Raw genomic sequence first — 27476 nt, 5'->3', positions numbered from 1 at the left:
AGTTCGTCGAGCATCGCATCCAACTCTCCAAGATTCGTTTCTGGCCAATCATAATGCCCTTCCGGAGCCACAATCAACGCGATCTGCTGTGCAATCCCGATAACCGCGGATTTCACAGAATCATCCACTTCTCCTAATCGATTTCCGATCGCTTGCATCAACGTGGACACAACCGAAGCGTCGGGATCGAGAGACACAAAGCGTAGAATGCAGTACAGAAGAGACGCAATTCGTTTTTGTCGTTGTGTGGAAAAGCGATGAACAAACGTGGAAGAAGCGAAGGTGGAAGAAAAGGAGTCGAAAAGTTGATTAAAAAGAGAAGAATTTCGTTTGTAAAGAGAAATCAAAAGTGCAAGAACGGATCGAATTTCGAACTCTTCATTGACTAAGCTTTCTGAAAGAGTGGAAAGTTGTGAGTGGGGTATGATCAGAACGAACAAACAATCCGGCTATGGTTCATTGAAAGACAGAAGCAAACTACGCGTGTTCTTTCGAATTCTGCCTCCAAAACGGTTTTCACAAACTCGCGAAATCGCATAGGCGGCACCATCGAAACCCACCGCGATGCGATTTCCAATCGTTTTCGAGGTGTGTTAAGAAGTGTTAACTCTTCGATGGGTGTGATCGGGTTTCGCTCCTTTCGCAGCAATTGGAGAAAACGGAAGAAACTGTCGGCAAGCGATTCGGTGAGTCCCAGAATGCAGCTTTTGTTGATTAGTCTCGCGTAGTTGCGAGGATCGCGGCTTTCAGAGAAGCCGATGTAAACATTTAGAATGGAATCGGAAAGCCATGTGTTGAATGTTTGTGGAGAGAAAAAGGGAGGGGAATTGGAATGGAGCACGTTGGAGATTAGGTCAGGAAGATGAACAAGTGAATTCACAACATCTTGGTGGTGTTCCGTCTGCATCAGACCGTCTGTTCCTGTCAATTCGACCTCCGAAGTGATTTCCTCAAGTAACGCGATTATTCTTTTAACCAGAAACTTTTGAAACAGCGGTAACAGCATTGAACAGGTCTTTTTGTTCGGTAGAACGAGAAGGAAACAGGAAAATGGAACCGAAGCTGAGAGCGACGGCATACATAGCAGATCCATAATGTAGCTGTCAATACCATGACTAGAAAGACAAAATAGGTCGTTAGGAACGATATCCGTCAGCACTTCTTTGATGATCTCCATTTTAGCCTCATAGAGATAAGAGTACGCGTCCGTCTACAATAACAACGCAGAATCGAGTCTTACCTTATCACTGCTCAAGCTCCGTAGATCGCTCCGTAACTGCTTTAAACGATCGATTGTCCTCTCTCGGAGAGAGATCTGCGACATTCGACTCCTCCTATTTTATAGTGTGAATCCCCGCGGTACAACACAATTCCTCAAAAAACCCACAATTGTGTATCTATGTACGCTCTTCTATTACTTATTGCCCTTATTCATATTGCATCCTGCAGAGTTGCAAAGGAGGAGAGAACCTTTGTCTCGAGTGTGGTGGACAAGTTCATCTCGGAAATAAAGCCAAACTTCAAGGATAAGGAACTCGCAGACCTTTTTGAATCGTGCTATCCCAATACCTTGGATACCACTGTCTATTCATTTACGGAAAGTGACTGCGGAGATGAGGATACCTTCCTTATTACTGGTGATATCACTGCCATGTGGCTCCGAGATAGCACAAATCAGGTAATGGTTTGTCGTGTTTTCCATCTTGCTAGATCGTTCCTTATTTGAGATTTGCCCGTCAGGATCCGAAGCTGCGCGCACTGATTCGTGGCGTTTTGAATCGTCAAGTGAAATCCGTCTTGATTGACCCTTACGCCAACGCTTTCAACTTTGACAAGACAGGCCATCCGGATTCCCACACAGACGACAGCACAAAGCGCCCCGCTGCTCTCGTCTTCTTGTAATCTAGCCTTAACGTGCAGGGAACGAGACAGAACGCCATGAACTCCTACATCTTCGAGCGAAAGTTCGAGATCGACTCCCTCGCAGCCGTTCTGGCGCTCTCCCACCAATACTACAATGCCACTGGCGATGCGACTCCGTTCAACGCTCGTTGGGCGAAGGCCGTGAAACTGATGATCCAAACAGCTAGAAACAACCAAATAGCGAGCGGTCCCTACACTTCCTACGAGTACTCGTTCACTCGCATGTGCAATCGCCCGACCGAAACGCTCATGGACGGAGAGGGCTGGCCGTCCCGTTACACGGGACTTGTTTGTCTATTCTCTTTGTTTGTTGGATAGATTCGAAGTGCATTCCGTCCATCGGATGATGCCACGAAGCTCCCGTTCTTCATCCCCGGAAACATCATGTTCCTTGTCAATCTTCGCCACTGCGCGAAGATCTTGCGGGACGTCGTGGGGGACGCCGTATTGGCGGCGGAAGCGATGAAATTGGCGCAGGAAATCGACGACGCAGTGCAGAATTTCGGTGGCAATGGACCAAGTTTTTAACGCATAGCGGTGCTGAACCATCCATTCAAGGGAAAAGTGCTGGCGTACGAGGTGGACGGGTTCGGAAGCGCGTATTTCATGGACGATGCGAACATTCCTTCGCTGCTGTCGCTTCCTTATTTGGGTTTTGTCGCGTTGTTTGCGTGATTTTCAGGCTATTTGGACAAGAACGATCCGCTCTACCGCAGCACGAGAGAGCTGATTCTGAGTCCGTTCAATCCGTATTTCTTTAAGGGAGCTGCGGGAGAGGGAATTGGAGGACCGCATGTGGGACCGGGGTACATCTGGCCGATGTCGATTATCATGCGCGCATACACTTCGGATGTAAGTTGTTGGATGGGCGTGAAATGAAGGATGCTAATGAAATTATGGAGTGTTTGCGCGTGTTGAAGGCAAGTGCCACGAATGGGTACATGCATGAGAGCTTCTCGCAGGATAATGTGAATGGATACACGAGACCGTGGTTCGCTTGGGCGAATAGTCTGTTCGGAGATATGCTTATCGATTTGATGGATCGCCATCCTGAACTGATTCTGCATTATTGAGTTGTTTGTTGAATACGATTTTGGAGGATGTTGATGGATGTTGGCGGATCGTGTATATCGCCATAGAACTACGTTGTTGTTGTTGTAAAGCAGAGTGAATATGCGACAATAGTCAGTCTAGCACAGGAATAAGCAAAAAGGAAGCTTGAAAGAGAGGAAGAGTGGAACCATATAAAAATAAAACACTCCGAATCTATATAAACCAATATGGTAGTAAACAAACAACAGCACAATGATCCATCAGCATTACACTCAGCCATTGACCTCTCTTCTTTGTGTAACACCAATAAACTTTGGTCTCCTAGGTGCCAAATAGTGATAAACGCATTAATCTTTTCTGATATCGTGCTATTTTGTTTCTTTAAGGAAGGGTTTTCGAATACGATCATAGCGATCCGTCCAATACTCTCGACAAACATTTCATAACTATACCTCAACATCCATGTTTGCACAATCACTTCATATAATTGGCAGCTATCAGATTACTGGCGTCATTTCTCTGGGTGACGATTTTCATAAAGTTTTGGACTGCCGCATCTTTGGATATGAACTCAGGCATGATTTCATAGTCTACCAACAGTTGGAGGTGGTCATCGACACTGTGGTATCTGGAATTATTGTATTCCTTTGAATAAACGTTGAATAGTTTGAATCTGCGACTGACGCAACACAACATATCATACAGTATCTGGTTGTATTCGTCACACAGAACTGCTGCCTCATAGCAACTATCATGTTTCTTTCTGGTAATAAATAAATCAGCCGTGGCGAAATCAGAACTCATAATGAAAAATATGAATAAGTTACCCATTCACACGTGCAACAAAAAACTACGATTTCTTGTTGATATACGAAAAAACAGATCGACACAATAGTAGTTGGTGATACCTATTTCGAGAATGTACAAAAACAAATATGGTGTTTTGATCTTGATTGATTAACTGCCATTGTATTCTATCATGCGAATTCCAAGTCATATATCGATAGTGCAATTTAATTCTATTCATTGATTTCATTCAATCATGAGTATTATTGTTCTCATTGATCCAAACACGCCTCAGTCTATTGCATTAATATTAATAACAACTAGCTGCTATAGGCTTGTTTTTATACACAGGTAATGTGCAACATAACTTGTAGAATGAAGAAACGTTCCAAAATTCAACTTTACCCCTCTCTACTACCTTCTCTAGTTCAGTATTATTATGATTAGCCTATCTTTATCCAAATTATTATTGTGTTGCAGAATGATCTTCCCTAAAACCATCCACCAATCAAATCGTGCCACGTTGCACACTACGTTGACTTGGAGTATTATCAAAGAGAGGTTTTTTGCCATGCCACTGGTTTTTGTTGTGCTTCTATTAACTGTTTTTCAGTGTATAAGTGCTACTTGCGTAAGTTTGGGTGGAGTATGCTACGGATCAAGTAGGAATGGCATGATAACTATTACCATTAGAGCAAAATTCTATGCAGTTCAATATCAACTGGCTAGGAAAGCCGAACTATGAAGATGTTGTCTATTCTATGTTCAATGGCAACCAGTGTGACTCGATCCGATATTCGTTTTTGCATCAGTAACGTTGCTACAGGCCATTTATCTTTAGCAATGATCTCAAATGCCAGAAAACAGCAGTGAAGGGAGATTGGAGCTGCGTTTCCACGACCTCATCTGTTTGGGTCAAAGGATTCGATATGAGCGATTATGTCGTTCAGCATATGGTCAACAATTGTCACAGAAATATAGCAAAGAAATATGTGAACATTGCGTAGAATCGTTGATTAGTGCTAACCGATAGGAAATTGAGCTGTGTTATTGATGGTGTTGATATCTTTGCGGAAGAGCGAGCGAATGTGGGTAAAGTCGAGTATCGAAATATCACTGTTACGAGTACTTATTGATTTGAATAAGGATGATGTAATAGGTGATCATTTCCCTGTGTACGAGGGCTATTATCCTGAAAGATATGAATGCGTTTGGAATTATGAAGTCAATGGAATTTGGTCCACTTGTATGATTTTTGTTTGCTTTCGTTGATGCGTAGTTGTGATCATGGTAGTCACTTGTTCCGTGATTGTTATTATCCTTTTCATTGCGATTTTTATTTATGCTCAGAAGCATCGCGCTGAAAAACGTGCTAGTTTACTTCATGCTTATAACAAAAAACTCATTGAGACTGTCACAAAGTAATTAGTTTGTTACTCAGTTAACTGTGTTTGTTTGCATTGAACATTCTGCAAAACGAATTCCAATGCCTATCCTATTCAATCCTTTCACGGTTAATAATAACGCAAGAATGTGTTCCACAAACAATCATCACTAATTCTCCTTCTCCTTCTCCTTCATAGCCTTCCCCAGCTGATTGATGGCATTCACTGTGTTCATTGACGTCTGAACAAGCAGCGACTTCGCATAGGCCAGCGTCTCTTTCGCAAGCCTCACTCCCACCACAATCATCCACACCAACAATCCGATCAGCAGTAATTCAACCAGCACAACCAACAACGTGTAAAGGAAATGTCGCTTGAAGTATCCCAAATAATTCTTCACCACAAACCCTTTCAATTCCTGGAGCCGCTCCATCGACTGCTCCGCCATACAGTTGGTAAACTGCGGAACGATCTGCACGAATCGCGTTCCTCGCTCCACATAGAACAAATACTTGCTCTGCAACAGCTTGAACATCTCCAAATACTCCGCTGGGATCTCTTCAAACCCGCCCAGATCGCCTCCATTGAAAAATGCGGCTGTGAGAGTGTGCAGTCGCTGATACATCGACGAGGACTTCTCATAGAAATCGCTCGTGACGTCCGTGACGTTTTGAATCATGCCGCTGGAGAGCAGCTTGACGTCCTGCAGGAAGGACGCATTGAATAAAGAGAGCGGATTCAGCGCGAGTTCCATGAAGTCGGAGATCCGAAGCTCCATCGGATCCTGCGCAAAAACGTGCTGTTCGTCCGTGAGCTGCTTGATGGCTGCGAACGAATAGTTCCCTGCTTTGAAGAAGGTGATTACGCTCTGCACGAGCGGGACTTGCGTGGGGAGATAGTCATAATAGGGCGAAAAAGTCACGTTTACGCCTGCAAGAATGGTGTCGATGGACGGGAAGGAGGACAGAACGGACTCTTTGGAGTCGGAAAGGGTTCGAATATCGTCAATGAAGTGGAGGAGATCTCTCCCTTCTTCGAGGATGTCGCTGCATTCGGCAAAGGAAGAAAGACCGTGCTCGATCGTGATGTTGAGCAAGGAGAGATAGTTCTTGGGGAGATGAACAGCACTGGTGGAGAAGTTTTTATACACAAAAAGATCCTGACCCAGTTCGGTGAAGCTTCGCGAATGATTGCTTGCGAAGTTGTTGAGATTGGTCGATGTGGGAAGGTAGGGAGACACGTACAAGGAATAGGCAGGGAAAATGATGGCACCGGCAAGAAAACCCACAATTACGACCAGCAGGACCAGAATGAGTAAAATATACATGTAAAAGACTGCTTTCGTACACAGCACTTTGGGTCTATTCGTAAGTCTGGCAATTCGTAAAATACCTGGGAAGAGAGTGTTTATACACAATTTGTCCACAATTACTACACGGAGCTGGTTCTACACTCAAATGGGTAATAGATATCATACGTAAATTCTTATCACGTAAAAAGGGAATAATATCATCGTCACTTTCCATATCCATCACTCTACAGCTCATTGCTCAAAAACACACTAGTACCCAGAACCACTCCATATTAACTATGCGTCAGACTCACTAATCAATTCTTACATATTCTTTTCGCAAAAACTCGAATAACACACCAATTAGCGATATCCACGAAACGAGCACAAAAACGTTTATATTCATCAACCACTGAACCAAAGCAAACACACTTGCTTCTGCCATTTGTTACAGAAAAAAAAACTATTCTTGTCTTTGCATGGTATCGAGTGTAATCTTAGCTAAAATATATATGTATAGTTTTGACAAGTCAAATTGATAGTATCGAAATAGGCGAGATTTTTGGATCTTGTCAATCGGAGGATAGGACATTATTTTGCAATGAGCGATTCTCTTTTCTCTATTCTATCATCTATTCACCAAGAAACCCTGCTTCAGTATTTGGATGAGAAGCAACAAAGAAACTTGTATTATGATCTTACCCAATTCAACAAAATTTATCCGGGGGGAATATACTCCTACATCAACAATGCAGTAAACCTATTGGATGATTCGCTATCTGGTAACAAGCAAATCAGTAGTATCGACGTACAATTTATCTGTCGCATTTAATATAGATTCCCACGGGCAAAGATCTCAACATCGAGAATGAAGAATTTGAAGAGTTAGAAAAGATAGGGAGAGATGCCCTGCAAACCTGTTGCTTTGCCATTGTTGGAGGTGGCATTGGTGAGCGCCTTCACAGCAAAAAAGCAAAACTCTGCTTGACGAGCAGCCTCGTCTCTGGACAATCGTTTTTGGAACTTTATTGCTGCTTCTTCCACTCGATTGAGACGCAATACGACTGTACTGTTCCCATTGCTATAATGACAAGCCAAGGAACACATAACCAGTAGGTGAAACGTCTGGGAATAATAGGAATAGAATATTGAGTGAACTTGAAAGTCACGATTTCTTTGGGTTGGACAAGGATAACATCACGCTCATGCGTCAAGTTGAAGTGCCTTCCATTGTAGATATGAAAGGCACACTCGCGCTAAAACCCGATGGTCATTTGCTATTGAAGCCACACGGCCATGGGGACATTCACACACTTTTGTATCAGGTAGATAGATTTGTATTGGTTTTGATGCAGAACAACCTTCCGCAACGATGGCTGGAAATGGGGAAACGGCATATCATATTCATGCAAGACACCAATATTCTTTCCCTCTTTGGATTCGCTCCTCTGCTCGGGGTTTCCATACAGAGTTCTCTTGATTTCTCCAGTCTCGGAATCGTTCGCAAACCAGGAGAGAAAATCGGCTCGATTTGCAGACTGGAATATCCAGATTCTCGGAAACTGACTTGCAATATCGAATACAATGAATTCGAAACGCTCCTTCGTCGACTCACGGGTGAAGGAGACGAGCCAAATGATAATGGAAACAGTTCATATCCCGGAAACATCAACATTCTTTGCGCATCAATCGAGAGTTACAATCGCATTCTGCTTCAAACACATGGATCCATTCCTGAGTTTATCAATCCCAAATTTGCAGACGCATCACATCGCTTCTTTTCCAGCCCGGCTCGTTTGGAATGCATGATGCAGGATCTTCCGAAAATCATGACACAGAAAGAAACAGTCGGTTATTGCAGCTTACCGCGCTGGATCTGCTTCTCTGCCGCCAAAAACAGTTTTGAAAACGCTACAATTCAAGAAAGCAAGACAGGTTTTGGTGAAAGTATGTTTTCGGCGGAAGAAGACTATTACAAATGGTTCCGAAAAGTGGGGAGAAAGTTCGGAATTGATGTGGGCACGAAGGAGTGGGACGATTCTGTAACACCTGCCCATGGACTGCCCCAATTACCCCTCTTGGCACTCTCGCCTCAAGCGGTTCTAACGGTATCGGATATGAAGAAACGGTTCTCTGGGGAGATTACCATGAGTCCTACGTCTCTAGTGTACATTGATGGTACTGACGTGACGTTGGAGAATGTGAGTGTGGATGGAGCTTTGGTAGTGAGGGCATGCCCTCAAGCCAAAGTGGTTATTCGAAATATAGCAGTCCAGAACAAGGGGTGGAAGTTTGAGCATTGTGCTTCAGATCCTTCTCGATCGTAAGAGAGTGGAATCATTCGCATGACTTGTAGATATATATTGCGGAAGATGGAAACGACTGAATACATATTTAATGAGCCAGGCTGCTATGTTATCGAGTGTTGTATTTGTTTGTAAACATGAGTTCGCTTTTCATCCCACCTTCCAATTTTGTAATGGTGAATGACGGACTATACATGGGATCGTATCCAGAGTTGATTAACTTGCCCTTTTTGGAATCGTGCGTTTACTCGTCCTTTCGTCACACTATAGTCTCAAATTAAAGTGTATCGTATCTATGATTCCGGAGCATGCTCCTAAGGAGATCGTAACATTTTGTGAAGAAAAGGGCATCGAGCACATTCATATTGACACAGACGAATATGATATAGATTGTATTCCTAACAAGGAGGAAAAGAAACGTGTTGTGGGTGTAGGTCTAGCGGATTCTCTGTGAGCATAGCTTTTAATCGATAGTGATAAGTATCCACTGTACTTTTTTGGAAGCAAAAATAGTAAAATCACTCTAGTGTATGTCATGTTGCTTCGCTACGTTCAAAAATACCACTCTTCTTATATCTTTAGTGAATTCAAGAGGTATGTCCATTTTCTGACTCTCGATCCAGATTTGGAGAGAAACTCGACGATGATCTCAAAAGCATCTTCGACGACCTCCGCATCTCTCCCCCAGAGCACCTTCCCTCCTGGTTGCCCCTCGACTCCATCCATCCCCGTGTACTCCTCCCCTAATCTCTGTTTCCAACAAACACTCTCCACTAAACCCTAATTCGCACTCGGAGCCCCCTGCGGCGTGGCGATCGGCTCCTTCTTCTCCTCCGAGCTGTTGTCTTCCGGCTTCTCTTCGGTCTGCTGGTCGGCAGCGGGGTTGGAAGGAGCGCTGGGAGCGGGGTTGGAAGGAGCGCTGGGAGCGGCATTGGAAGGAGCGCTTGGCGTGGGATTGGTGATAGGAAGAGTCGGCTTCCGGTTGTAGAGGATGATGTAAACCGCAGATACCCCACACACGATCACCACGCAGCAAGTGTACATGAAGTAGAGAATGAAACGATCTAGGAAGGAGGAAGGGAAAAGCGGGCGATACGAGGATAAATAGCATGGCAGTTGTTGACATTGGTCATCTCACAGATTTGCGCTTCGTTGTCGGGATTGTTCAGCTGGACGTTGATGATCGTGAGATTGAACAGATCATTGCTGTAGTTTTCGATGATGTGGGAGAGTTGATCAGCATCACACTTCTGCAGACTAGTGGTGAGCAGGATAGAGAGGAGAAAACTCTTCTTTATTAAGAAGGTCGATCGTAGCGCCAACTTGCACGCCCGTGCACTTCAACTGCGTAATGGCGGCTTGTGTATTCAAAACAAGCATGTTGGTAGAGATGGTGCGGTTGTAGGTGCTCGTGTCTTGTGTTCAGGAGAATAACAAAGCATACTGTTCCACTCCGAGATATACGCCAGAGTGTAAGTGCTATCAACAACATATATAGGATCCCCTTCGCACTTCGTGTTGTCGTAGTATTTGGAATTCTTTTCGTATTTGATGGCTTTACGTGTGTCGTCTGTGTAGAAGTCAAATGTTTGCATATTCTCTAGACGTTATTTTGGCCAAGAGCATCATACTTCTGTCTCCGTTGCAGGTACACTCAAAAAAGCCGCAATCTACCAATCAAGAAAGGGAATAACTGTGACCATCGGCGATAACTAAAGAAACTAGGAGTAGAAGCACCGCAGTTCGCATCATCTGCATTATAAATAAGAGTTGATAAAAATTAGGAGAAACTGGGGAAAAGTGTTTTTTCCTATCTTGTGTTTCCATCAAACAAATCATATCAAATCAAGGTTGCAAGTTATGTCCAGGTCGCGCTGCATACCGTTGCTTGTACTAAACATACAGTGCAGCTTCATTGCTCCTTCCCTTCTCGGAAGTTTCAGAATCACAGAGCTCATTGTAGTAGATTCCACGAGCGGCTCGTTGGCGTTCATCGACGCGAGCTGTTTATGATCCACTAGAATCACAACAAACACGCGGTCCTACCCGTGATTTCATCAAAGCACGGAATCTCAAAACTGCACTCCCAGGGAGACGTCTACAGTAACAAGGGTTGCATCGGAATACGATCGCGACATGCATGTTCCCCATATTTGTAGAAAACTGCTCCGCTGCAGGCTATTTCTTAGTTTTTCATCCACGAAGAAAACATTTCGAACGGAAAGAACGATAAATTCGTCATCAACCGAGACAATGGAGAGCACTGGAATCGCCAAAACAGCAAGATTGGCAACGCGATTCCAAATTTCGTTCGCTTTCGACCTGCAAATCAGTGAACAGAAGTGAAAGCAAAAACAGGGAAGAGTCACCTAGAAGGGGCTGAATTTGTGGATTGAGCAACATGCCGGACATGTTCGATTCTAAGCAATGGAGACATCGGATTGTATATTTGCATCGTAGTGTACAGGGGTGAGGAAGGACTGGGTTGGATTCAGGGGTTTCGGCGAGGTGCTGACGTGTCTTTCGGATTTTCTCCTGCTCTTCTTCTTTTAAATGCTTATCTAACGATCTGTGAATCGACGTGGGGCTGTAGAGCGCAGGCGGTGCGGTACGAATGTTGAGTTCATCGCAGATACACTTGGAGATGGATTTGAGTTCCTCCTTGACGTTTTTATGATTCGATCGCAGCAGTTGAAAAGTTTTTGCTAGGATGAAACGACACCAAAACGAGGAATACTTTGCAAATCCGAGACAGAATCACCGGACAGATTGATAGACTTCGAGTCCCAATTACAGTGAAAGCACCTCCACGCTACCGGCGTATTTGTGTTGTCGCGAAATCCACACAAACGAGACTCGCAGCAAGGACAAAGATAACAATGTAAGCAACTACAATGAAAATGGAGTCAATTTATTACTGATAATAGGTGCTCCAAAGTTCAGTCGATGTAAACGTATCAAGACATATAGGACAATAGTAGTATTCAATTTCTCTTTTGACACAGGAGAGTGAGTTGCAAACAAGCTGGTTACATCCAGAACAATAGAAGAGATCATGAATAGGACGCAAACGGTCACATACTTGACATTGATATTGTATATGCATAGCTTCCGATGTTCACCGAACTTTCAATCTGATTCTAGTAAAATTCAGCTGATTCGCAAAACTTATCAATGCAGAAGCAAAACAAATACTACTATTGCCTTTCCAAAAATAGCGACGTTTTTTTTCCTCCAGAGTAATAGTCACAGTAATAATCGTTAGGAGGAGTACATCCACCCTTTTAACGATTTTATTTTATTACTCTCCTTGTCTGTGAACAGTTAACTTCATTAGACAATAGAAGGATGAGTTCCATTGCGATGAGATTACCGAGAACCCTTAGGGTCTCTCGATTTCTGAAGTGTAGAATGCATTCTGTGTTCTGCAGTGGGAACAAAATTATCCTCCCAACAACCGCCAGTTTGGCGTTTAGTGTCCTTTCTCCTGCTTCTCCTGTGTATTCCCGATTTTTAAACAAGGAGGGTGCCATCTTCGAGGAAAAGAAGATAGTCTGTCCTCTGCACAGTTATCATGAGTCGATTCACAGCCAGATAGAAAAGATGAAAGAGAAAGCTCGTCCTAAATCGATTATTGAACTTTTCGTAATTGCTTTTGAGAAGATTGGAAGTTGTTTCCAACTCGTCTTGCGAGCAGTGTTTCATCTTGCTATCTTTGCTCCAGTTGCTATGACGTCTTGGTTTCTCTTTTTCCCTAAGCTGCGCTTGCCTTGGTATCACTTTCTGATGATTTCTCTTCAAGTGTGTGGTGCTACCTTTGTGAAATTGGGGCAATGGGCAGCAACGCGCCCCGATATTCTTCCGCTGGATATGTGTCGTGAGCTAAGTACTCTCTATTCGACAACGAGGTGTATCGAATTCCCAAAAATGAAGAAAATCATCGAAAGAGAGCTGGGACAAAAGCTGGAGGATGTTTTTGATGAGATCGATTTGACTCCGTTGGGAAGTGGCTGCATTGCCCAAGTCTATCGAGCTCGCTTAAAGAATTCGAACGACTGGGTCGTTCTGAAAGTCAAACGACCCCATATCGATGCGTATTTCGAGAGCGATCTCCAACTCCTATCGCTTCTGTCCAGTTGTCTCGGCACGATTCCCTGCATGCAGTACATGAAGCTGCAAGAATCCATCGCAATCTTCACAAAAATGATGTATCAGCAGCTGGACTTCCGCATCGAAGCAGTGAATCTGATTCATTTCCGAGAGAACTTCAAAGACGATGACCAATTTGTGTTCCCCGATCCCTACCTCAATCTCACAACCCCTCATCTTTTAGTCGAGTCGTACGAAGCAGGAACTCCTCTGCCCGTTCTAATGGAGCATTCCTCGTCCAAGAATGCTGAGATTGCCTATCTCGGGTTTATGGGCTTTCTCCACATGTTATTAGTCGACAATTTCCTCCACGCCGATCTTCATCCCGGAAACATTCTGGTGCGTGAGAGCGTTCCTTGCCGCATCCCTCTCAAGAAATCCATCTGCCACCGCTCCTTTCGCTTCCGCGAATCCCATTCCCAGCTCGTTTTTCTCGATACCGGCCTCGTCAACGAGCTCGAAGAATCCCAGAAGCGAAACTTCGTCGATATCTTCATCGCTCTCGCGCAGGGCAACGGCTACGAGGCGGGCCGTCTCCTCGTCGAGCGAGCGCCGCAGCCGTCGCCGCCAGTGATCGATCCGGAAGGGTTTATGCGGGACATCGGCGATTTGGTGAATGAAAACATGGAGGACGGCGTGTTCAACCTGGCCAATCTCGAGATTGCGAATGTATGATCTCTCGACGGGGTGATAGATAGGCGCTAACGCGGATGATGAGCTCTTCGCTCGCACATCACGTTACTCTCGACTGCCGATTTGTGAATCTGTTCATGTCGGTCGTCATCCTCGAAGGCGTCGGCCGACAGCTCGATAAGAACCTTAATATCATTGCGGCAGCGCTGCCAGTCATGCGATATGCGTTCCCGCAGTATGGAGAGGTAGGCGAAGGAATGGAGGTAAGACGCAGGCTGCGATGTCGGCGATTAAGGAGAATCCTTCTTCTATCGAGTCATTGAAAATGGCGCTCAAGTCGGTGAGAAAAACGTGGCGTACGATATCGAAGCAGAGACATCACGCGGAAGAGGTTGCGAAAGAGTCAGAAAAGGGTAGGCGTGAATAGGAGAGGTGAGGTTTAGTTGTGATGAGTGAAAATGTGGACGATCTGGGATATTCGATGCTCAAGAATCTGTATGACAAAGTGGAGCGGACTCAAAGTAATTGATCAATAATAAGAAATATATATATATATATATATAAAATATATATATGAATATACAAAGAATTGTTTGTTTTAGTCAATTAGGGGACCAGGGTCCCCAATTTAGAATTGACCCTATTTCTGAAAGCCTCCACAACCTCATTTTCAGAGTTCAGGTTTCATTCTTATTCAAAATGGTATGTAACGATTGTTTTTTCTTGGGGCTGCTCAGCAATCCATTTTGGAGTTGAAAGAGCGAATCAATTCTAATCTTCGTGTAGGAGAATCAGGTTATGCATGCTGTTGTTGATAAGGTTCTGGGAAGAACTGGTAACACTGGTAACGTCACTCAGGTCGCTTTTTATTTTTGCTTGTAATTTGTAGGTGCGCGTCACCTTCCTGGATGCCTCCAAGCGTTCTATTGTTAGAAACGTGAAGGTGTGTCGTTTATGCCTTTTCTAACTCGGTAGGGACCCGTGCGTGAGGGAGATATTCTGACCCTGATGGAATGGGAACGTGAGGCTCGTCGTCTCCGATAAATTGACAAATTGCCAATCGAAACCTGAATGGTTCCATGTTTGTTTTTAAACCCTAGTGGGGTGAAGATTGTTACTTTAAGAGTTCTTACTCAGTGACTAGAGACTATCATCACACCTTAAAGAAATACATACGTCTATATATATAATCTGTTTGTTACAGATCATGGTCAAAAACGGAGCAGCTTTTATTGGAATGAACTGCTCGTTGTTGAGGTATGCGCTTTGGCTTTTCTTGCCTCTCTTCTCTTCATGTTATTCGTTTGATTATCGAACCTATTCAGGAGTGATGAATCTATTTTTAAAATGAGATTTAGATAGTCGGAGCGATGATAGCGCTTCAGTCCGTATATCCGGAGTTAGTGGAGGTTTCAAGTGTACAAAAGGATTTTAATTACACTTCGAATATCAAATGTGGTGGTAGCAGTGTAAACGAATGTTGAACCTAGCTTCCCCTTGTGAACAATGGTATTTGCGAATTTATAATAAGCGGATCCATTCATCGCCTTTGAAGCTTCCCCAACTCTACATCAGTGGTGAGTTACATGGCGATGAACAGTTGGGTCCCAATGCAGTTATCGAATATGTATTCCCTAAAACGTTTTTATTTACCATTAGGCCATATACCTGCTGCAAAGCAGAGCTTCTTTTGATCCAACCTACGGTAACCCAATCAAACTCCATCTCATTTAGAAAAAACCGTCATTTCAAATCCCTTTCGCCCTTACCCCAAAGCCAACTTCCACTCCCACCTCGCTTTTCTTGTCGATTCCCGCGAAATCATCATCATGCCCATGTCCAACGCCTATGGTTACTACACCGGAAGGTACGTTTCTCCCTTTCCAATCGACTCGCAGACGACTTGAGCAGCTCATCGACGTAAACCGCGATTTTCCTTTCGATTACGCGAAAGGTCCCTACTTGTGTCTGCGGAGCGAAACAAGCCGCGCAATCCAGAAGCTCTTTTCCCATAATTTGTTTGTGGCAACCATCACGTTTCATGGAGGAGGGCGGAGCATTTCTTACGAATGGGGCGACTATTACAACCACAAAATCAAGGCACGAGCGCCCGATTATTACGCGATGAAAGACATTGCGGAGACAATGAATCGATTTTCAGGTGCGTTCTGCGTTGTGGAATTCCAGAAATAGGCGGGAGATATGACGTGGGATCGACCAGCGAGGTGGTGTATCCAGTGAGAGGAGGAATGGAGGAATGGGGCTATGCCGCTTCCTGGTTCAATCGGTACAATCAGGTCAAAACCGTTCCAAACAAGTGCGGGAACAGTATTCCAGTGGTTATTACCGAAGGAAGCAATCGATGTTTGGTGTTTTTGGTGGAGACGGAGAATAAGAAAAAGCCCCCAAAATCGTCATTAGGCGATAATCGGGATGTTTTTTTGATTTCCAATAATACGAGGGATTTTTGGATTCCCGTGTTAATGAGACAAATAACGGTCGTACTGGACGTTCTTCGACCGTATTCCATGATTGTGGGCGTTTCATCGGAGAGAATTCGATGGAATGTGGGGGGTTGTTATGAAGTGGACGAGACGCTTGTTATGATTTTCAGTTATAGTGAGGCGTTTCATCGCTTTGTAGCCAATCAGAATCAATCGGTCTATTCAGACTTAACCGATTTTGAATATGAATCGTTGCTTCATTTGGTGGAAACGGAGAAACCGCTCCTTGTAACACCTTCTCTGAAAGGCGTTTCACCTCTTCGTCAAACTCCCAAACTATCCTATAATCCTGGAATTCCAGAAAACCAGCTGATTTTTGAATCGTCTATTCGGTTGGAGAATGTGGGAGTTGGTGAGAAAGTCGTGATAATCGCGGTGAGTCGTGTGGATTTGTTCATGACGCGGGTTCCAGAGAACGAAAACCCTGCGATTCCTCCGCAGAGTTTGTTTGTGAGCCTTCGAACGAACGAAAGTTGGAGCATGCGAAATGAGAAGACAGGAAGGGAGTTGAGGGGACGAGGAAAAGTGTTGAGCCGTCCTGTGGAGGTTGCGAGTGCGATGTTTGGAGTGAAGGGAAGAGAAGGAAATGGAAAGAATGGAGAAGGAAATGGAAAGAATGGATTATCAATGGCATCAATATCATCATCATTCATGAATGAATCATCTTCATCATCTTCATCATCACCATCATCATCACTAATGAATGAATCATCTTCATCTTCTTCATCATCAAATGTGAATACGAACTCGAATGATCTTTCGGTCAATTCAAATCATCGCATCTCAGGATGGAACGCTTCAAGTTCGACGGGGGATCATTCGAACTTGAAGTTCCAAGAGGAAATCTCTCCTGCCTCTGCCATCTCGAGTTTCAACACAACCGAGTTCGAAACGTCGCTTTTGCATTTGAAACTGGTGTATTTCCACAACAATTCCAGTCAACCCTTCCATTCAAATGATTTTATTCTATCGAACTTGGATAGTATCAGTCTTGTTTTCGTGTTTTTCCCACTTTGCTACTTCACCATCGTTCTTATAGCCACTCTTATCTTGTCTGTTTATTTTTATAAAACAAACAAACAAACAAACAATTCAATTCTCAGGCTCTTGCAGAAAAAACAGAGGATTGCCCATCTCCGCCTCATTCGTCTCCAACGGCTTCTCGCTTTCTATCACCGACGCGTTCTCAAAAAACGACTCCTATTTATAAATGAATTCGCCTTGGTTCCCACATAATCCAGCAACGGGAAATACCGATTGTCGTTGTTTATTCCATCCAAACCCATGCGCTGCTGCCGAATACTGTGCTTGCTAATTATATCGTCGTGGAGAGCCACTTGGTGAGCCATAAACGGATCTTCTTGGAAGTGAAACGACATGCCTTGATCATCTTCGTCCTCGTTGAGAGTTTGCCTCGAGGATATTGGAGATATGCCACTATGCGAATTCGAATCGACTGAGTTTGAATAGGGGGTTGGAAGAACACTCGAGGTGGATGTTGCAATGGGAGCTACAGGAGAAAGAGTTTGTGTTGTCTCGGATAATGGATTTAAGGGAGCAGTAGAAATTTGAGCGGATGGGTCGCGAATATCACGCACATGACTAGAAGAATCGATATCACCCTCTTTGGCTTGGGAGGACTGTAAAAGCTTTTGACGCATTGCAACTTTCTTTTCCTAGGGATGAGCAATCCATAGAGCAAGCACCTTTCGTAAATAACGCTCGAAGAAATGGCGATACTCTAATTGATTTGCTTTCGAGTTGCTTCGATATTTCTAGTGTTGATAGTAATCTCCGAATTTCGCCCTACTTGTAAATGTGACTTGATGTTTTCGGGACGTAAACTGGAGTCAAATTCCCTCAGTGCAGGATAGATCACTTTTGGAGACGCTTCTAAAGAATAGAGGTTACGAATAACTACGCACCTTTTAAACCATAATCAAAGATAGCAGCCATGCAACGGCGATGCATCTCTTCGTTCCAGAACGGCTGGATGTTTTTCTAGTACTAAAAACGAAAACAAGGTAATTACATATTTGTCGTGATGTCGAGTTTTCGTATATCCCAAATCGGTTAGAATGCTCCCTACCTTTTCATCAATATAGTCTCCGCGCTGTTGCATCTACCAATAATGAAATCGGACCCAAAATGACTGTACACTATGATTATCAAGAATCTTTTATTTGTAGTCATTTGATCATACAAACTTGGAAACAAAAACACAACAAACGAAAAAACTAATTATAGTTAGAGCTACTGCACAGCGTGTCTCCAATAGCTAACAGCTTTTGGAACGCATCGACTGTTGACTTGTCACCCCGAGAATAGAAGAAGAGTTTATAGTCCACATAGCTTCCCAACACTCTCCCTTCTTCAAGACCCATCTTGATTCGTTTATCGGGATTGATATCAGAAAAAAACGAAATTGGCGGGAGTGGATTCTTTCCCTAGATTTTACAAAGAAAATATGCAGGAACCTTGGATCCCATATCCATCTTACAAGCATCGATGTAAAGAGTAGCTGGATCAAATGGAATGCCCATCTCCTCTGCCTTCAGTTTGAGAAGCTCCTTGATCTTCACTATGAGCTTTCTGGTATTCCGAAAGCTGAGTTTCCCATTAATCAAGTCATCATATGTGAGGTTCTCATAATCATCTCCGTTCTCTTGGTTCGTAACCAAAATTCTCCCAACGAATGGATAATAGTCGTGCATTTCGATCCGCTGGATCAGGTGACGGGCAGCCTCCAACCCGGGCTCCACTGAGTTTCTGAGCTGCTGCAAAGTGAACATAAAAAGGCAATAACCGTACCAAAATGAAGTAATCCGTGGCTTTCAGATAGGGCTCGAGCAATGAATCCAGCCTGTTCTCTTTGAAAGCTTGTATGTATTCTTCGGGCGATCGTATCAATTCGGACAGTTTGACAGTTCCGTTCTATGAAGTTAAGAAGGCGAGAAGGAAAGAAAGTACGGCGGTCTGAATCCCAACGCCCTGCTCCTCGGCGATCTGAAAAGCCTCGATGAGCATTCGCTCGATGATTCGACAAGAAGGATGCTGCAAGGTAGTCATCCGAAGAGCATCGCTTACCAAATAGGCTCGCCTGCAAAGATTCAATCTGCACTGGAACATATCGCAGACATCGTAGAAGACTTTGTGATTGAAGCAAATCTCCCACTGATCCTGCTCGTTTCGGATGCAACGCGAGCGCAGAAGAATGTTGTCGTAATTGTAGGAGCAGTGAAGCCCTAACTACCCTTAAGACTCAGCGATTAAGCAAACATGATAGCAATCTCGCACCATGTAATCAAAACGATCCACATCAATCCCACTTCTACGAATAAACTTCACGCCAACCCAATGGAAACCTCGCATTGGCCACGATTTGGAGCAGAAATTCGCGGCCAGGCGCGCCGATCCAGGGGAATGCGGGACATCCCTTGTCTTTGGATCCGAGAATAATATCACAGATGAGTTGGATGCACTGAATATGAAAAGCGTATTGAGCAACTCACGTTCTCGTCCATGCCATACTCCAAAAAGTCCTTGGATAGGCCCCATTTTTGAATTACACTTCGAAAAATCAACACACTCATTAGTTCGTGCGAGAGCGGAAGCTCGTTTTTGCAATACTGTACATAGCGCGGATACATATGGCAGAGCATTACATGTCCCAAATCGTGGACAAGACCACCAATACACACTGCTAGCTTCTCTTGCTCCGTAATCTCCAATTCTGGCTGCGCCTTCTGCAGATGATTGATAAACACTTCTGCTAGATGATAGACGCCGATGCAATGCTGAAAACTACAATTCAGAGAAAAGAAAGGGTTTCTTACCGATCGTGTGTAGCCCCTGGATAGGTATAATGCAGACACCCTAGCTGTTTCAAATCATGCAGTCTCTGAAACTCAGGTAATCGAATGATCTTTTCGCAGAGAGGATGGATTTCTATCATTCCTACGTGGTACATGCTCTCAGCACTTACCATAAATTGGATCACGAACAAACCCTCCCATTTTTAAACTCAAACTTGACGTCACAATTCTTTGCACCAGCAATACAGATTTATGATGCTAGTCTTATGTGTAGAAGAAGTCGCTACGTGTAAGCTGTAGGTTATTGTAGCGTTATTCTCGCTTGGGACTGCTACAATTACGAAGTTCGACCGAATACCAATTCATGGTGCAGGTGTTATTTATCAGGGGTTCTACATGTTTGATAAACGATTGTCTATCCCTAAAAGGTGCGATTTGTAGTAAGAGGCGATTTGTAGTTCTTCTTCCTATATTGAACTCCTTGTCGGAATTTCGAAGGAAAACCCTTCGTGGGACGCTCAGGGAGTTATTCAGGTCTGTGAAGTGATTCCCCTTTACGAGTAGGGCGCCGTATTATCGAAAGAAGCTTTTGAAGCAATGGGTTACGTCCGAAATAACACGAAGTATTTCTGCTGTGACAAGATTGCGATTCAAGTACGTGACAGCGTTTCTTTTGGAATCTAGCGTGGAATTTGCGAGGAAGAGCAGACTCTGATTCTTCCAAAGAAGTACAAGGGGGAGTATTCTGACTCAAGTGTCGTTTTTTCGTTTTCTTTGCTCTTGAAATTTTATAATTTTAGTGGCCAAAAGCGCTATTTATCCACTCGTCTCGTTATTCCGAAGGAAGGTCTGTATTACTACCTAATTGGTTCTTGCAAGCTCGATACGACCAACGTGGCTCTTTCTGGCTACAGCGTGACAATGAACCCATATGGACATCTTCCAGCGACTCTGTACGGCGTGTACCCCTTCACCAAGATTTTGATTTGGCTCTACCTGTTTGTTTTTTGCTATTGGATGTTTCGATGCTGGAAATATTCGCAATCTCTTCTTTTCATTCATTACCTCATCTCGCTTGTACTCATCTCGTTCCTCCTCTCTCTCTTCTTTTTCAACTTCCACTTGCATACAATCAATCGGCTCGGCACGGCCAACTCCGTCGTTTCTTTCTTATCCACTCTTTCGATGAGTCTGTCGCGCGGAGCCGTTCGCATTCTCCTCCTTTACATCGCTCTCGGGTAGCTCGCTCGTTTGATTTGGATCACATCGATAGAAGCGGATCGGTGCACAATGAGATCCGCGTCTCGCCCTCTGCAGCTGTCTTCCTCGTTCTGCTTTACACTTTATTCAAAACGTCCGTAACACTGAATCAGGAGACGCAGAGCCCGTTATCGCTGGCGTCTACGGCGATTCCGGTGATGTAGGCGCTTGCTATTGCGTTGAATGCAGGATCGAGACGGTGATTTCGATCGCTATTTTTTCGTTCGCGATGGAAACTGTGCGGAAATTGGAGAAAGAGCAGCAGACGACCAAGCTGTCCTCGTTCTATGCGCTCTTCTCCGCGATGGGCGTTCTTTTCGTGCTGTCGCTCGCGTTCAACGTGCTTCTGCTCAACGCCGATCTGGAACGAATCTTCGATCGGTTCTGGAAGTTGCAGTGGATGTAAGCGAGGCGGGCGGGAGCGAGGCGTAGAGCGACCTACGGACAGTGGGAGATTTTGCTTTTCATTCTGAACGTGGTGGTCGTTGTATGGATCGAGGTGGGCGTGTGAAGTGTAGGTGTTGTGGTCTCCCGTGGAGAACGCGGAGAAGTATGTGAGCCATATTCAGCTGGCTACGGATGAGAATGTGGGCGTGGATGTGGATGTGGAAGGAAAGGAGGAGATGGTGATGACTCTGGATAAGAACGAAGAGGCGAATACTATGGTGAATTGCGTGAAGGATGAAGCGTTTAAGCCGATGACAATTGTTCAATGAAGTGTTTGTTGGTCACAAAAACGAGAAAGGATGGCGCTCCCGCCTAAACAAACGTCGTGATCGTAGAAAACGCAGACCTGCCCGCTCGTGATGGCTCGCATGGCTTTGCAGCTCCGAATGTGGATGCGAGTCTCGTTTAGATCTTCAATGCGACATGGATACGGCGTCTATAAATGACTCGAAATCACCAAATTAGCGAACTGTTTGGTAGCGTAATTGGCATTGAATGGGGAAGGAATCGGTGTGTGCTGTGCAATACGAAGTGAGAAGTGGAAGAGTGGAAGCGCTCGTCCACACCGCATCGTTCCGGTCGATCTAGCGTGCATTTGCAACGACTGAGCTACATAGAAATCGTGGCGAAACAGCGCTGGGTGGTTGCCTGGACACACGATCAGCTCGTTTGTCTGCGCGTTCTTCTGGCATACGTAATACTTCTCTCGCTGGTTCGGGATCTTCACTCCCTGCCCGATCGTAAAGAACAGAATTCCGTCGTGCTTTCCGATCTCTCTCCCATCAATCGTTCGGATTTTTCCCGGAGACGCCGATAAATACTCGTTCAGAAAACCTACGATGAAGCCATCGATTCGATCCAACTCTTCATGTTTCGTTCTCCGATGAAGCAAATTCCCATGCTTTCCTCTTTTCGTGCATTTGGCAGCCCGACTTCCTCTGCGAGCCTTCGAACCGCGGTCTTTGTCATCCCACCTACAGGGAAAAGAACACGCGAGAGAAGCGAGTGGTTGATTTGGGATAGAAAATAGCTCTGATCTTTGCTTTTGTCGATGCCTCGCAATAACTCGATTCCTTCGGAGAAGGGAGAGAGTGGCTTGCCTTGATTGGTCCGACAGTAATGGCCTGTTGCAATATAATCCGCACCTTCGTGAAAACAACGATGAGCAAAAGCATCAAACTTGATGTAACGATTGCATAAAACGTCCGGATTTGGTGTTAAACCCTATCCAATTACTGAATCATAAAAAAAATAACGGATGAGAATGCATCAAGGCAGACTTCGAACACGTTGGTCCAATATTCTTTTTCAAAATCATACTAGGCATCATTCGTATGCAAAAGCCAAACAGTAATTAATGGAATTCCTAAGAATTCGGCAACATTACGTGCGTCAATGAAGTCATCTTTCAAGGGGCATAGTGGTTTTCCTGTTTCCTCTTCGGCACTCCAATTCTTCATAAAAACTCCTTTTACATCATATCCCTAAAGAGAAAAAAGCAACTCTTGCTTACTTGCTTTAAAAGGAGATAGGCAGATACGGAGGAATCGATTCCACCCGATAAACCAACAAAAACAGTTTTCCATCTCTTTGAAACCGTAGAAACGAGTATTCTCTGTGACAATTTTGTAGAAAACATAAAATAGATTTCGTTTAAAATTAACTCATTCAGAAATTGGCAGGAATAATGAAAAACGCAAATCGATGAGAAAATAAAGAAAAAAGAAGGTCCCACCGAGATTTGAACTCGGATTGCAGGATTCAGAGTCCTGAGTGCTAACCATTACACCATGGGACCACTGATTTCTCTTTTCAACAATCTGTGTTGAGATAGCAGATATGTGATGATTTTGGTTATTGTTAAACATGGCTGAATCAGCACTCGAAGATTACCAACGAGCTGCAACCGCGATACGAAATGCATCCTTTGTTTTGATAATGGCTGGAGCTGGAATGTCTGCACAGTCAGGACTAAAAACATATGAAGAAGTGAACCGTAACTATCAGTCGAATTATATAAGTTTTTAGAAATTATCTCGGGCAAGAAACTCGAATATGCAGACTATTGCGACCCTGACCTGGTAGTTTCGCGTTATGACGATGATATCTAGTTGCGTGAGGATCCTCTAGAATTTTGGAATTACTGGGGTACAAGTATAGAGGAGTATGAAAATGCAACACCTCATAAAGGGTAATTCATGGTTTATCGTTGCTAATTTTATTGTAGATACGAAATTATAAAGAAATGGAGAGAGGATAAGGTGCGAAAACAGAAGCAAGACCTTGTGGATTTCTTTCAGTCGGAGCTGGATCGAAAGGGGCAAATTCCTACTAGCTTCTTTGTTTATACATCAAACGTGGATGGCTTGTTTTTCAAATCCGGTATTCCTCGAGAAGAGCTTCTCGAGATCCACGGAAACGCTAGCACCTTGCAATGCTCGAAAGGCGTTGAATGCACCTCCTCTGTGTGGAGAGCGCAACTTCCGATCGACAGGTCGTCAGTGGAGTCGCTTCCCAAGTGTCAAGTCTGCGGGAAAACAAGCCGTCCCAGCGTTCTCATGTTCAATGACGAGGAATGGCTTGGTTTGGAGGGAGAAGGAACCAGCGACTTCGATCTGTACGATACGTGGGAGGAAACGATGGAGAAGTATTTGAGTTCGCACAAGGAAGACTCGCTAGTGATTGTGGAAATCGGCTGTGGCGATCGCGTAGAGGTTTGATTGCTGGGTAATGTGTAGGTGCCTGTGGTGAAGATGGAGAGTGAAGTGATTTTAGGAGATGTGACGAACGTGCTTTTAGAGAGCGGAGAGTGTGATATCAGCAATGTGTCGCAACGTGTGACTCTGATTCGGATCAACATCAAGAAACCTTCTTATTTGGGATATCATGATGAGTGGTCTAATGGCAAGTCTAGAATTAGTCAAGATAGCATTATTTGTTTGGAGGGAGGATGTCTGGAAGTATTGGAAAAGATTGATTCATTGATTTGGAGTGTTTGTTAAATAGTATAGGTGGAGAGTATTTTCAGAGCAATAGTAGTCAAGTGGTAAGATAGGTCCCTGCCACGGATCAGGCCCGGGTTCGATTCCCGGCTATTGCATTTCTTCTTTTTTCTTTTACTGATTATTATTATTACTATTATTGTATTTTCGATTGTATACGATTCATTTTAAATCAAATCTAATCAAATCATTATATTAAAAATACTTTTTGTACTGTAAATCGACCCATTTTTAAAGAGCGTGCGATCCCAAATTATTGGCAATCTGACATAGACTGGAACAATCTTTATCCTATCAAATCAATTAAATTAATGGACTATACGCCTGCATCGAGATTTCGACATGTTTACTGTCCGGGTCTTCAGCGTATCACGTTGTATCTTTGATTCATTGTAGCCGAAGAGATTTATCAGGGATTCAGAGTAGCAACAACGACGGGAGACCAGAACTATATTAAAGGAAATGCCAAGTACTTTGCTTTTCCTGCAGGAGGGGGCGGTGGCCCAATCTGTATCCGAAGACACAACACTCCGGGACGAATGCCGTCTCAGCTCCCCATGTTAACGGGACACAAGTGAGATATGCTAGTTGCGTTTTTTGGTAGAGGCGATCTCTGTGACTTCGACTTTAATCCCTTTAACGACGAACAAATCATTAGTTGTTCTGCAGATCTTACCATTATGGTAGGATTCCACTGTTTTCACTCATTCACAGTTGTGGGAGTTCCCGGAGGGTGGTCCGGAAGAGAATATTTATGAACCTATCTTAACCCTCACCGGACACCGAAGAAAAGTCACTTTTGTGGAGTTCAATCCAGTTGCCGAGTTGATCGCAGTGTCTGCATCAGCGTACGTTTTTCCGCGTATGTGTTGATTCCCGTAGCGACGGCACCGCGAAGGTGTGGGATTGCCAGGAAGGCAGCGAGCTGGTGACCTTCGCGTGCAAAGGCCTTCCGCAAGACCTGCACTGGAACTACAACGGCAGTTTGTTCTGTCTTTCAACGAAGGATAAGATGGACACCGTCTACGATCCTCGCCAGAATGGCACCGTAGCGGAGTGGAGTCCGCACAACGGCACGAAATGCTCCAAGATGACGTGGCTGGGCGATCGTCCGCACGTGCTCACCACTGGATTCAACCGCTCCTCGCAGCGAGAGTGGAAGATGTGGGATCTGCGCAACCTGGCGAAGCCGGTCAGCCAGGACGCCTTGGATCAGTCGTCGGGCACCTTGCTTCCGTTCTTCGATCCGGACACTTCGATGCTTTATTTGGGAGGCAAGGGCGATGGCAATATTCGCTACTACGAGGTGATGGAGTCCTCGCTCTACCCGCTCTCCCAGTACTCCTCCACCGTCTCCGCGCGCGTAGCTTCCACGTTTCTCCTTTTCTCTAGGGCCTCTGCATGCTTCCTAAGAAGGCCTGCGACGTGAATCGTTGCGAAGTGGCGCGCATTATGAAGCTGACGAGCAGCGGCGATGTGGAACCGCTGCCTTTCATCGTGCCGCGCAAATTCGAAGGCTACCAAGCCGACATCTACCCGCCTTCCTTCGCTGGCATCCCCGCACTCAGCGCCGAGGAGTGGCGTCAGGGACAGAACAGCAACCCCATTCTCATGGTACCTCTGTTTCCACGTTTCCACGTAGTCGCTGGAGCCGGGCGTGACGTTCATCACCAAGAAGGACGGCGACATGCCCGCTTCGCAGCCCGTTCAGCAAGTCCAGACTGCGCAGCCCGTTCCGTCGGCTCCGCAGTTCTCTGGCGCGCGTGCTGCAGCCCCGACGCTCGCTCCGCTGGCTCCGCTCCGCTCGCTCTCTCCGGAACCGATGGCGATGGCGATGTCGCCGCGCGCGATGTCGCCTGCGCCGATGGTCGCTGAAGGGGCGACGAACGGAGTGGCGGTGGCCGCGCCGGGGTACATCCCGAAGGCGGGGAAGCTGACGGTGGAGGACATCGAGGCCGAGCTGGCGTTATTGATGGAACGAATGGATTTCTTGAATAATGCGCTCGATGAGTTGAAAAAGGAACAGATGTGATTTGTGTGTGCGTGTGTTTGATTAAAAAACAGAGTTTATTCTTTCTCAAAGGTTTTGGGGGAGGGCTGCTCGGGAAGGAGGGCAACTGCAACACGTTCTTTGTCATCGTGGAGGAAATTGAAATTGGCCGCGGCCGAACTCTGAAGGTTAACAATACCAATGCATATAATATATACGGTACTCATCGACTCAACAGAAATTCCAAACTGGTGAAGGAAATCGATAACATTCTTTTGAATTGGAGCTGTATATTGTCCTGTTCCAATGAACAGCATATCTACATTCAAATCATACACTTAGAGTCCCACCTATTGGAGGATTGTACATTGTGACAGGCTTTAAGGATTCGGGAGTGATTTCATCCAAAGACTGGACGTCCCATAAAAGCGCCAAGTTGTTGAAAGCTAAAACGCCGCCTTTGTAATAATTACCATTTATTAAAAATCCTTCTTCGTCCAGCTCTTCAAAATAGGTTCCTTCCGCTTTCTACAATGAAGTAGGGAACAATAAGCAACATCATAGATTGTGTACTGCTCAAGGTCACTACTATACCGAACCGGTATTCTAGGGAGCAACGAACCGATTCGTCTCGTCGCAACAGCTATTGAACGCAACATCAAATTGTTTGTAGCAAACAACACAAACTACAGCAACTAGTACAAACTATTTTCTCTGAATACGGTTGAAATTCGATTTCTCTTCCCCTTTTCCTTCTTCTATCCATCACAGACTCAAACAATACGTTACCGGTGATTCCAACGTATTGATAAACAATGCTCCTCTCCCCATTTCCACCCTCGATGCTTCTTTTCGTTTCTCTGTCGTTTTCGGTGGCAGGGGATCGACATGTCGTTGTGCCTCCATACTCTTCATTTCGCTTTTCAGAGCGT

General features: G+C 44.7%; 17 protein-coding genes; 9 read left to right on the top strand and 8 right to left on the bottom strand.

Moving 5' to 3' along the window:
• Positions 1-1399: 1399 nt before the first annotated feature.
• On the top strand, positions 1400-2996 carry GSBLH_T00001724001 (uncharacterized protein; the record flags this gene model as incomplete). Its single annotated transcript, XM_013040172.1, has 7 exons — positions 1400-1678; positions 1711-1890; positions 1921-2211; positions 2242-2428; positions 2459-2575; positions 2606-2775; positions 2805-2996. 7 exons carry the CDS (start codon positions 1400-1402, stop codon positions 2994-2996), a joined length of 1416 nt encoding a protein of 471 aa, XP_012895626.1.
• A 68-nt stretch (positions 2997-3064) lies between these two features.
• Positions 3065-3780, bottom strand: GSBLH_T00001723001 (uncharacterized protein; the record flags this gene model as incomplete). The annotated part of the gene is made up of 3 exons (XM_013040171.1): positions 3065-3422; positions 3455-3649; positions 3680-3780. 3 exons carry the CDS (start codon positions 3778-3780, stop codon positions 3065-3067), a joined length of 654 nt encoding a protein of 217 aa, XP_012895625.1.
• Positions 3781-4201: 421 nt separating this feature from the next.
• Positions 4202-5207, top strand: GSBLH_T00001722001 (uncharacterized protein; the record flags this gene model as incomplete). XM_013040170.1 has 6 exons in its annotated part: positions 4202-4424; positions 4456-4573; positions 4604-4765; positions 4796-4887; positions 4922-5008; positions 5042-5207. The coding sequence occupies 6 exons, from the start codon at positions 4202-4204 to the stop codon at positions 5185-5187; spliced, it is 828 nt and encodes a 275-aa protein (XP_012895624.1). The 3' UTR covers positions 5188-5207.
• A 109-nt stretch (positions 5208-5316) lies between these two features.
• On the bottom strand, positions 5317-6474 carry GSBLH_T00001721001 (uncharacterized protein; the record flags this gene model as incomplete). The annotated part of the gene is made up of 1 exon (XM_013040169.1): positions 5317-6474. The coding sequence occupies one exon, from the start codon at positions 6472-6474 to the stop codon at positions 5317-5319; it is 1158 nt and encodes a 385-aa protein (XP_012895623.1).
• Positions 6475-7039: 565 nt separating this feature from the next.
• Positions 7040-8765, top strand: GSBLH_T00001720001 (uncharacterized protein; the record flags this gene model as incomplete). Its single annotated transcript, XM_013040168.1, has 3 exons — positions 7040-7246; positions 7276-7550; positions 7583-8765. The coding sequence occupies 3 exons, from the start codon at positions 7040-7042 to the stop codon at positions 8763-8765; spliced, it is 1665 nt and encodes a 554-aa protein (XP_012895622.1).
• A 749-nt stretch (positions 8766-9514) lies between these two features.
• On the bottom strand, positions 9515-10493 carry GSBLH_T00001719001 (uncharacterized protein; the record flags this gene model as incomplete). XM_013040167.1 has 4 exons in its annotated part: positions 9515-10001; positions 10033-10344; positions 10376-10414; positions 10445-10493. The coding sequence occupies 3 exons, from the start codon at positions 10491-10493 to the stop codon at positions 10112-10114; spliced, it is 321 nt and encodes a 106-aa protein (XP_012895621.1). The 3' UTR covers positions 9515-10001; positions 10033-10111.
• An 86-nt stretch (positions 10494-10579) lies between these two features.
• GSBLH_T00006319001 (uncharacterized protein) lies at positions 10580-11850 on the bottom strand (the record flags this gene model as incomplete). The annotated part of the gene is made up of 6 exons (XM_013040166.1): positions 10580-10786; positions 10847-11066; positions 11146-11305; positions 11357-11449; positions 11482-11633; positions 11663-11850. The coding sequence occupies 6 exons, from the start codon at positions 11848-11850 to the stop codon at positions 10580-10582; spliced, it is 1020 nt and encodes a 339-aa protein (XP_012895620.1).
• Positions 11851-12092: 242 nt separating this feature from the next.
• GSBLH_T00001718001 (Ubiquinone biosynthesis protein) lies at positions 12093-14112 on the top strand (the record flags this gene model as incomplete). XM_013040165.1 has 2 exons in its annotated part: positions 12093-13562; positions 13592-14112. The coding sequence occupies 2 exons, from the start codon at positions 12093-12095 to the stop codon at positions 13847-13849; spliced, it is 1728 nt and encodes a 575-aa protein (XP_012895619.1). The 3' UTR covers positions 13850-14112.
• Positions 14113-14189: 77 nt separating this feature from the next.
• Positions 14190-14716, top strand: GSBLH_T00001717001 (Ribosomal protein S28e). XM_013040164.1 has 3 exons: positions 14190-14384; positions 14416-14469; positions 14502-14716. Exons 1-3 carry the CDS (start codon positions 14325-14327, stop codon positions 14568-14570), a joined length of 183 nt encoding a protein of 60 aa, XP_012895618.1. The 5' UTR covers positions 14190-14324; the 3' UTR covers positions 14571-14716.
• A 287-nt stretch (positions 14717-15003) lies between these two features.
• Positions 15004-16521, top strand: GSBLH_T00001716001 (uncharacterized protein; the record flags this gene model as incomplete). The annotated part of the gene is made up of 5 exons (XM_013040163.1): positions 15004-15268; positions 15303-15393; positions 15425-15687; positions 15714-16378; positions 16411-16521. The coding sequence occupies 5 exons, from the start codon at positions 15004-15006 to the stop codon at positions 16519-16521; spliced, it is 1395 nt and encodes a 464-aa protein (XP_012895617.1).
• A 601-nt stretch (positions 16522-17122) lies between these two features.
• GSBLH_T00001715001 (uncharacterized protein) lies at positions 17123-18152 on the bottom strand (the record flags this gene model as incomplete). The annotated part of the gene is made up of 6 exons (XM_013040162.1): positions 17123-17230; positions 17263-17700; positions 17731-17805; positions 17841-17923; positions 17956-18031; positions 18063-18152. 6 exons carry the CDS (start codon positions 18150-18152, stop codon positions 17123-17125), a joined length of 870 nt encoding a protein of 289 aa, XP_012895616.1.
• A 115-nt stretch (positions 18153-18267) lies between these two features.
• Positions 18268-20046, bottom strand: GSBLH_T00006318001 (uncharacterized protein; the record flags this gene model as incomplete). The annotated part of the gene is made up of 8 exons (XM_013040161.1): positions 18268-18477; positions 18508-18807; positions 18842-18964; positions 19001-19279; positions 19310-19511; positions 19562-19834; positions 19867-19987; positions 20016-20046. 8 exons carry the CDS (start codon positions 20044-20046, stop codon positions 18268-18270), a joined length of 1539 nt encoding a protein of 512 aa, XP_012895615.1.
• Positions 20047-20100: 54 nt separating this feature from the next.
• GSBLH_T00006317001 (uncharacterized protein) lies at positions 20101-21821 on the top strand (the record flags this gene model as incomplete). Its single annotated transcript, XM_013040160.1, is given in 10 exon segments — positions 20101-20115; positions 20146-20273; positions 20304-20379; positions 20410-20499; positions 20530-20585; positions 20646-21083; positions 21119-21265; positions 21295-21507; positions 21538-21604; positions 21624-21821. The coding sequence occupies 10 exon segments, from the start codon at positions 20101-20103 to the stop codon at positions 21819-21821; spliced, it is 1428 nt and encodes a 475-aa protein (XP_012895614.1).
• A 167-nt stretch (positions 21822-21988) lies between these two features.
• GSBLH_T00001714001 (uncharacterized protein) lies at positions 21989-24412 on the bottom strand (the record flags this gene model as incomplete). The annotated part of the gene is made up of 6 exons (XM_013040159.1): positions 21989-22386; positions 22416-22776; positions 22809-22871; positions 22902-23036; positions 23066-23215; positions 24092-24412. The coding sequence occupies 6 exons, from the start codon at positions 24410-24412 to the stop codon at positions 21989-21991; spliced, it is 1428 nt and encodes a 475-aa protein (XP_012895613.1).
• A 453-nt stretch (positions 24413-24865) lies between these two features.
• On the top strand, positions 24866-25132 carry GSBLH_T00001713001 (uncharacterized protein; the record flags this gene model as incomplete). The annotated part of the gene is made up of 2 exons (XM_013040158.1): positions 24866-24920; positions 24951-25132. 2 exons carry the CDS (start codon positions 24866-24868, stop codon positions 25130-25132), a joined length of 237 nt encoding a protein of 78 aa, XP_012895612.1.
• Positions 25133-25135: 3 nt separating this feature from the next.
• On the top strand, positions 25136-26596 carry GSBLH_T00001712001 (uncharacterized protein; the record flags this gene model as incomplete). XM_013040157.1 has 5 exons in its annotated part: positions 25136-25237; positions 25269-25402; positions 25437-25917; positions 25947-26168; positions 26197-26596. The coding sequence occupies 5 exons, from the start codon at positions 25136-25138 to the stop codon at positions 26584-26586; spliced, it is 1329 nt and encodes a 442-aa protein (XP_012895611.1). The 3' UTR covers positions 26587-26596.
• Positions 26597-26621: 25 nt separating this feature from the next.
• Positions 26622-27103, bottom strand: GSBLH_T00007031001 (uncharacterized protein; the record flags this gene model as incomplete). The annotated part of the gene is given in 4 exon segments (XM_013040156.1): positions 26622-26726; positions 26763-26863; positions 26895-27072; positions 27077-27103. Coding segments are annotated over 4 exon segments (411 nt in total).
• Between the last annotated feature and the right edge of the window lie 373 nt (positions 27104-27476).

The sequence above is a fragment of the Blastocystis hominis genome (genome assembly GCF_000151665.1).
Source record: "Blastocystis hominis, Singapore isolate B (sub-type 7) whole genome shotgun sequence assembly, scaffold_13".
Taxonomy (NCBI): domain Eukaryota; class Bigyra; order Opalinata; family Blastocystidae; genus Blastocystis; species Blastocystis hominis.
This window is presented reverse-complemented; position numbering and strand designations above follow the sequence as displayed.